Source organism: Amphiprion ocellaris, chromosome 19 (genome assembly GCF_022539595.1).
Source record: "Amphiprion ocellaris isolate individual 3 ecotype Okinawa chromosome 19, ASM2253959v1, whole genome shotgun sequence".
Classification (NCBI taxonomy): Eukaryota; Metazoa; Chordata; class Actinopteri; family Pomacentridae; genus Amphiprion; species Amphiprion ocellaris.
The window spans coordinates 968,923-977,488 of NC_072784.1; the positions used below are offsets into that span (position 1 = coordinate 968,923).

The 8,566-nt window shown below is 39.1% G+C and overlaps 1 protein-coding gene across 1 annotated transcript; it reads left to right on the plus strand.

The window, feature by feature from the left end:
- The first annotated feature begins 5,446 nt into the window (after positions 1-5,446).
- LOC111583854 (uncharacterized) lies at positions 5,447-8,530 on the plus strand. Its single transcript, XM_023293102.3, has 6 exons — positions 5,447-5,727; positions 6,709-6,848; positions 7,217-7,281; positions 7,924-8,088; positions 8,169-8,273; positions 8,370-8,530. Exons 1-6 carry the CDS (start codon positions 5,470-5,472, stop codon positions 8,408-8,410), a joined length of 774 nt encoding a protein of 257 aa, XP_023148870.2. The 5' UTR covers positions 5,447-5,469; the 3' UTR covers positions 8,411-8,530.
- Positions 8,531-8,566: the final 36 nt, after the last annotated feature.

The window sequence follows — 8,566 nt, forward strand, 5'->3', positions numbered from 1 at the left end:
TTTTTTTTTTAAAAGGCAGCTGATTGATTTACTAACAATTCTTGATCTTCTTTTATTTTTCTCTCTGATATTATTCTCATAACTTTTACAATTCGATCCAGCGGAATTAACTCACATATTTCTCAGCAGAGCCTGAATCACTGTATGAGATGCTGCAGGATGCACCGAACACCATTTAGTAAAAGACAACTGTTTATTCATGAATTTCATGGGGATTTAAAGCTAGTGTACATTTAAAAATAAAAGGATTTACTTTTTCAAAAGAGAAAACGACTGGTTTATTTTAATAAATTATATTTTAAGTAATAGGAAACAGCAAAAACTGATTTTATTTTGAAATTAGACCCACTGAAAAGGAAAAAGGAAATTTAAATTGGACAGTTTGGCTACAGACAAGTTAGAACGAGTCGGCCTGTAGGATAATCAGTTGTAGTAGCATTTTATTTTACTATTTATCCTGTAAAAAATAAAAGAATAAAAGAAAAAAGTTACCACCCCCCCCCACACACACACACACACACACACACACACACACACACACACACACACACACACACACACACACACACACACACACACACACACACACACACACACACACACACACACACACACACACACACACACACACACACACACACACACACACACACACACACACACACACACACAGCTGCTCTTCTCTTGTTAAAGGCTCAACAAGGTCAAGTTCAAGGACACCAAACACAATGAAGTGGGCAGCACCAGAGTTATCACCGCTGATGGAAATAATTGGCTGCATTTAATATTCAAGCTAAGAGTCGTATTAAAATCTAGTTTTCATGATAGGGCATCTGCAGTGAAAAAAAATACAGAAATTGCAGCTAAACTATTCAGTATTTGGCATTCAGGAATGAAAAATGGTGATGTGTTGTTCATCAAGTTTGGGGTCACTTAGAAATGTCCTTATTTATGAAAGAAAAGCAGTTCTTTTTCAATGAAGATGACATTAAATGAATGATAAATCCAGTGTAGACATAGTTAATGTGGTAAATGACTATTGTAGCTGGAAACAGCTGATTTTTAATGGAATATCTCCATAGAGGTACAGAGGAACATTTCCAGCAACCATCACTCCTGTGTTCTAATGCTACATTGTGTTAGCTAATGGTGTTGAAAGGCTCATTGATGATTAGAAAACCCTTGTGCAGTTATGTTAGCACATGAATAAAAATGGGAGTCTGGGTTGTCTTTTGCAATTTCTACTAAAAATACATCTTAAAAAAATCTCCATAATCAGCCACTAACAGCTGCAAAACTGCAAAGCCAAACTTCAGCTCTATGGATCAGAGACACATGGGAGGAATTTGAAATACAATAAATGTGTATCTTTGTTACGAGGCCAGGTGGTGTTTGAGGAATTTCAGGGAAAAAAACCGGACATTTTTACTTCCACCTGATCAAAATGTTGAGAGTAAACTATGAGTTAATGACCCTGATACAACAATGCAGCATTCATTGACTAGGGACCTCCAGGCGCTGGTTGGATTTTTACTACAGATATATCCTACTCCAAGTACAGGGACCTCTGGAGTGGAAAGAGTTAACATCCACTGCACCAGAATCAAGAGTGGCTGCTGCTGCAGACAGCTGAGTGTTCAGCCTCTGGTCTGTAGTTTATGGTGCTTCCAGTGGTAACGATGAGGACGGTGTCACATGGAGAGCTACCAAACTGCCCCGAGGCGCTCAGAGAAAGTTCATTAGGTCTGCTGTGATTTCTCATTAAATGCAGTTTTTTGGATATGCACCACTAAAGAGTATAATTTCAGCTGAATTATTAAATCCTGTATCATTAGCTCAGCTTGAAGTCCTGTCTTATAGATGGGAAGTAGGCCAAAATCTACTTCATCATAAGATAAACTATGTGCTATTCTGTATTATTTCAAGGGTCAGGCTCAGTGCTTTCTGACACTGAGGTAATGCAAATTTCTGCATCATATTGACGGTTCCTTGCAGGTAAAAGAGGTTTAAAAAAAACTGCTTTTTTATGAGCTAAAATAATTGACCTTAGCAAATGTAACATGTTGTTTTATATTATTTAAAGGGTTGGTTTGCACCTCTGCTTTAAATTAGAGCAGAAGTGCATAAATCCGAATAACCTGCATTGTTGAACTCTGCATTTCTGCACTCCTAAATTGAAGTAATACAATTTGTGCTTCATCCAGACAGTTCCTTGCAGGTAAAAATTTAAGAAAATGATTCTTAGCCAAAATCTGCTTTTTCATAAGTTAAACCAGCAAACCCCAGCAAGTATGATGTGTTATTATGTATTATTTAAAAGGTCAGGTTTGCACTTCTACTTGAAAATAGAGCAGAAGTGCATAAATTCAAATAATGTGCATTTTTGAACATTGTATTTGTGAATTCATCCATTGAGGTAATGCAAATTTCTGCATCATATTAACACTTCTTTGCAGGTAAACATCTACAAAGATGATTCTTAGCCAAAATCTACTTTTTCATGAGCTAAACTAATTGACCTTAGCAAATATAATGTGTTATTATGTATTATTTAAAGGCTTTTGTTTGGACTTCTACTTCAAACTAGAGCAGAAGTGCAATGATTTAAATGGCACGTCTTTTTAAACACTGCATTTGTGCATTCTTCCATTGAGGTAATACAAATTTCTGCATCATACAGATAGTTCCTTGCAGGTAAACATCTACAAAGATGATTTTTTTTGTAAAAATGTGAAACCTGCCTTGTTTACATCCAGATTTACTTTCTAGTGACATCTTTCTTCACTGTCTATATTGGTGCATTGCTGAATTCCTTTAAATAATACCACTGATGAGAATATTTATGTGTTTTTGTGTGTCTGTGTGTCTTTTCCACATGAAGAAACAAAAGGAAGGATAGAAACATCACCCCACAGAACCACAACTGCTTCCTCACAATCTTTTTAAAGTGAATTTGGATTGATGGGGACAAACAACATGCACAGCTTTACACATTTTGTACATTTGATTTGTGAGAACAAGCTCAACGAATATTTTTAGTCCTCATTGAGTAAACTAACACTGGGATCAGCGGGGGTCCAAGACAATTTTAGCCTCAGGTTTTCCCAGTAATTTAATCCACTGGGCCGACATGAGATTACAAGACTCCATAAAATAACACAAACTAGATGCAGAACGAAGTCATGAACACCACAGAGATGTAGAAATTAAAGTGAAGCAGTTATTTTCATGACATTTTTGGACTTTCATGTACAAATAAAATAGACTATATAATCTCAGCAAAATCTTAGATAACAAAGAGCAAAGCAGAATCTAAACCATTTTAGAGTATTTCAGGGGGTTGTTTTGCAATTTCATGAGAAACTTTTAAGTCAAAGTCACTGTAACGTGTAGAGAACAAAATGGGACACAATCCGTTTTCTTCTTGAATGTTTAAATCTTCCAAACTGAGGAACTGAAGAAAGAACAGCAGTTCTTCAGTGACAAACTCAGCATCTCTGGCTTCTAATAATCAGAATGGAACAGTTCAGACTCTGCCTTTGTCTCTACTGGTGGACATGAAGGAGGCCAGAGTGGGAAACTAACTGCACCCATGCAGCTTCAATTTCTATAGTTTCACAGCCCAGTTTCACACAGGCATCAGGTACGGCTGCAGGCGCTTTAATGAGCTGCAGTAATAATGAAGTATGGAGTTAAACGTGAGGCTGGCATGCTGCTGTGTGCTGCAAGAAGGCGGAGCGACGGCCGCACTGCACAACTAATACCAGCCCTACCATGGGTTCACATGGCGGCTCACTCACGTTATAAAGGAAGTTCCATTGGAAAATGATAAAATTAAGCAGACAAAATCCAGTTACTGAATACAATCATGTCCCAAATGGAGTTCAGGACTGTGGAGGGCAGTGAAGTTTAAACTACACACATGTTAAACTCAATATAGACTGTTAAACATATGTGAAAATGGTGTAAAAAAACATGTATTAAAAACATATTCATGAGCCACTTGTTGGGTTTTAGCAAACACCACCATGTGGTTTTTCTCAAGCCTGGCTAACATTTTCTATGATTTGGTAACATGTTTTAAAATAGTGCTGTGTTTTAGGCAATGACTTGGTTATTGGTATAATATAAGGTCAGATTCTCACGCACACATCTCAGTAACAGCCAACACGATAAATACATTTACTTACATGCCACTAAAGCACTGCTTGTCGCAGATCAGAACAGAAACACCTCCCAGTTCTCAGTACACCCTGCTCAAACCTGTGCAACCACAAAAAAACTCAGCGCACACCATGCGTCCTTACATTTTAAAAACTTGTGGGGAAGGCCTGTGTCAGGCCTGCCACTGCTGCTCTGGTTAGGGACCCTCCCTCCCCTTCTTCTTATTTGCTTTTTAGGTATTCGGGGCTCTGAGGCGGCGGCAGGTGAGAGCAATCCTGATGATCAGCGGAAGCAGGAGCAGGTGTGCCAGAGCCAATCAGCCAACTACCTTCACACAATATATTCGGACTCCAGTCATCAGTTCGACGCCGGCTCATGAATGCCCATAGTCCGTCTTCGACTCATTCGCTCTTGCCACAGTTTCTGCAGACCTTCTGTTAAAACCTGTTTCTGTTTGTCAGAAAACATCACTTAGCAGATCAGAAATAGACTGCTAGTTAACATGTAGTCTTAATAGGCTATTCCATGCACTCCATCCATCCACTATTCATTTTTTATTTGACCTTCATTTAACCGGGTAACATGATTGAGAACCAGTTCTCATTTACAAACATGACTTTAGCCACATTAGCTGTACAACATGCTATGATTTTCCTATCATTAGCATCAATAATAAAAGTAATCCAGCTGGTCTTTGGTCCCTCAGATGCTGGGAGTTCATGAAGACTCCGGTATGTTGGTGTGTTTTCCTGATGGGTGACACATTTTAGAGTTTGTTTAAGCAGCTCTAGAGTAAATAAAGCGGTGGACTGCTCATTCTAAATGTTTCACCTCTCAAACAGTGGGCAGTGAGGAGGCTGGATTATACAAACTTTGCATAAGAATCTTACCAATTAGATCATTATCATTATTGTTACTACTATGGTGGTCTTTCCCCAGTATTGCTGCTGATGGATTGTCTTCTTTAGTTAAATGAATGTCCAGGACACTGATTCTGTCCACTCACTTCCACTTTGAACATGAAGAGAGTGTAAAATAAGTGTTTTCAGTCTTCACAGTTTGTCTTCTTTCTGCGTTCATTGTGAATTCAGATTTAGGATCTTTCAGCAGAGGTCCAGCTGCAGGTTTTATGTGGATCCAGTCCTGCTGCACATTCAGTGTGTTTGTGTGTCCTTGGTTTCTGAGGGCGATTAAACAAAAAAGCAAACGATTGGCGTACAAAGTACAAACAGTGTTATTATGAAATCGTTTAACTGAGTTATATCCTGACTTGCTCTTTGAACCAGCGGTCAGGTAAGAGGTGAAATGTCTCTTATGCAACGCTGGACTAAACAGGAAACCCCTGCTGGAAAAACCCAGAGGATTGCAGCAGCTCGTATAAAAGCCCGGCGGCTCGGAGACACTCAGTCCATTCCTGAAGAGTGTCTGGAGCTGGACATCATCATGAACCTGTGGCTCAGAGGCCATTTCCTGTTTGCGGTGCTGTTTGTGAGCAGCTCGGCTCTGACGGCTGAAGAATGTGAGCCGCTGATCCGTCCTCTGTCCATGGCCGACCCCTCGCTGGTAAATACCTGCTGATTTCTGCTTCAGCCTCTCAGTCTGTTCCTCTCATGTCTTAGAGCCAGATCTAAGTTCCATCTCCAAGTATCTCTACGTGACATCAGCTGAGTTTGAAAACAACAACCTGCCTTCACATCACATCTGGCAGCTGTCCTCCTGCAGCTTTAGAACCAGCAACAAAGAAGCTACCTGGATTTCTACTCCTGCAAGTAGAAAACGTAGATTAGGCTGATTACCATTAACTGCTTTGGAGCAACTAAACTGAGCTGCATAGCGTCATCAGCAAGTGTCGCTGCTACCTACATTATACACGACTGTAATAGACAAACTAGTCATTTACTGACTGCTGGAAATCCTCAAAGAAGAAGAATCTAAACTTCTACCAGAGAAAAACAGACAGAGCGCTTCAGGAGTTGATTTCTATCAAAGACAATCAGTTAAGGCTTCTGTAAAAACTGATATTTTTTGAAAGCCTGACTTTAAATTCAGAAATGTGGCATAAAAATCAGACTTTAAAAAGGTAGGAAAACTCAGATTGAAGTCAGAATTCTGAGTTTAAAGTTAAAATTCTGGGTTTAAACTGACTGAAAACTCAGATTTCTGACTTTAAAATGTGGAAATGCAGCTGGTGACCCTGGCTCTGGACAGAAATGCTGATGAACTGTTGAATCTGCTGGTATGTGGGGGCTGGTAGCTTGTTTTCATGTGAATCAAGTTGTAGGTTTTCTTCACAGAATGTTTTTAAACTGAAAAGGTTCCTCGATAATGGAGAGGAATCCCAAAAAGCTCCTCCAGGCTCCTGTGACTCCAACAATATAGCAAAAGTCAGAGTACAAATATGTCCTGTGAAACGATCACCTAAAGAAGATTGAGATTTGGAATTCATCTGTTCACCACCCACTCGGTGCTGAGGTTCAGCATTTAGTTGTGTTTCTGCTGATGAAAGGTGTGTGTATTGTGACTTTCTGACCTGTTTGTGTTCAGTTGCACGGCAGGACACACCTCCTGGTCGGCTACACCGATAATGACATATTTAAAGCCATCCTGAATCATACTCACAGCTCCTGGCTGAATATCACAGCAGGAGAGGACGGTGGACTTGTTATAACTGAGGCGAACAACATGTGAGTAACACAGCAGAACACACAACAACTTCTGTAAACTAGACCAGTCACAACTGACATTTTCACTCTGGAGATAAACATCCGTGCTCTGACAGCTGCTACTGCTGTAAAATGGATAGAAAGATTCTGAAAGACTATTAATCTGCTTCTTTATATTCACAACTAATATTTGATGTGGTCAACTAGTACTTGTTCTGAATAACAGCTATAATTGTACCTCAATTCAAGGTCCACTTATGAGCCTTTTGTGTAGCTTTCAAATGGTTTTAATCAGCTAAATTAACCTTTTCAAGCTGCCGTGCACAAAATGTCCTAAAAAACCCCTCTGTCAGGACCTGAAGTCCCCTTCTGCTCTGATGATTTTCCAGGAATGGAACCTGCATCGGTTCAAAGACAAACCTGACCATCGAAGACGACATGGCCAGAGGACTCTGTAAGTTTCCAGATCAGATCACCAACACGTCTGAAAGTCTAAGTTTCTGCTGTGGACAGATCAGGGCTGCAAGTATTTTAAACATTTATGTCTTTAAGGTTGCTTTACATGTTGTTCATGTTTCTTTTAATTGTTTTTTAGATGTTTTACTCTCTTTTAACTTATAACTAAACTAATAGCTTCTGTCTGTATGGTAGCTAATGGGGATCTAAGTAAATAAGCAAATAAACAAATAAACTTGTTTTAAGTCTTTTAGGTGAAACTACATTTCACTTAGTCATATTTTGTCTTTTTAGTGTATCTTTTATTTATTTTACATTTATTTTTAATATGTTTATATCTCTTTTTCTGGTCTAGGACTCTTTTATTAGTCTCTTTTTATTCATTTTAGTTCAGTGTGTTTCATGGGTTTTGAATCTCTTTTAATCGGTTTTATGTTTTTTTTAATTAGTTTTGTACCTATTTCAAGCTTCTTTTTACATCTGCTTTTTACGATTCTTGCTAGTTTCTTAGCTTTTATTAATTTAAGTCGTGTCTCCAGAGAGTAGGTCTTCAGTCTATGAGGAAAATACAGTAAACTGTCTGTTTCAGCTGGACATCTCTGGTTATGTGAAATGTTTCTTGTGTTGTCTATATTTCCAGTCGCTGACATACAGACAGGGTTCCATATCCTGCCTACCTGTGAAGGCTGCCTGGTCTTCAGCGTCAACAGCACCGCCGACGACATCAAGAAAATCCTGGAAGTCTTTAGGGTTGAAAATCCATCTGACTCTCATGAGTTCAAGGCTCGCTCGGTTTATCTTCTAGGTATGAAGGAACCAGTATTAGATAAAGAATGACTCATTTTATAGCAGAAACATCCAGCTGTGTTTGTATTGTGCTTCCAGGTAACAAGACGACTGTAAAGGACTCCGATATGGAATATTTCAAGAAGCAGGCGAGCTGCCTGGGCTTCCACGGAGAACCAGACTGGACCTACAATCCTGACAAAGGTGCTTAAACTTTAAGCGTTTCTGCTCAAAGTATTAAATCAACTGGTGGTGATCTGTGATTTAAGACAGAATGTTTGCTCATCTTCCTATCTGCAGAGTTCTGTAAGGAAGGCGAAACTGTCCTTCATCTAAACTAACAGAAGGGAAAATGCACCGGAAGCAGAAACAGACGAAACCGAGGATGTCAGAGATAACAAGAACCAATAAACATGTGTGGTCTGTGTTTTTTGTAATGAAATAAACTACTTTAACATAGAGTTTTCTGACTGTGAGACCTCCTCAGAACTCAGCTC

Bases quoted from the DNA above. Each gene is read 5' to 3' on its own strand.
- LOC111583854 (XM_023293102.3), top strand. From the start codon at position 5,470: ATGTCTCTTATGCAACGCTGGACTAAACAGGAAACCCCTGCTGGAAAA. The intron at 6,849-7,216 runs GTGAGTAACACA...ATGATTTTCCAG, and splicing joins ATAACTGAGGCGAACAACAT to GAATGGAACCTGCATCGGTT. The intron at 8,274-8,369 runs GTGCTTAAACTT...TCCTATCTGCAG, and splicing joins GACCTACAATCCTGACAAAG to AGTTCTGTAAGGAAGGCGAA.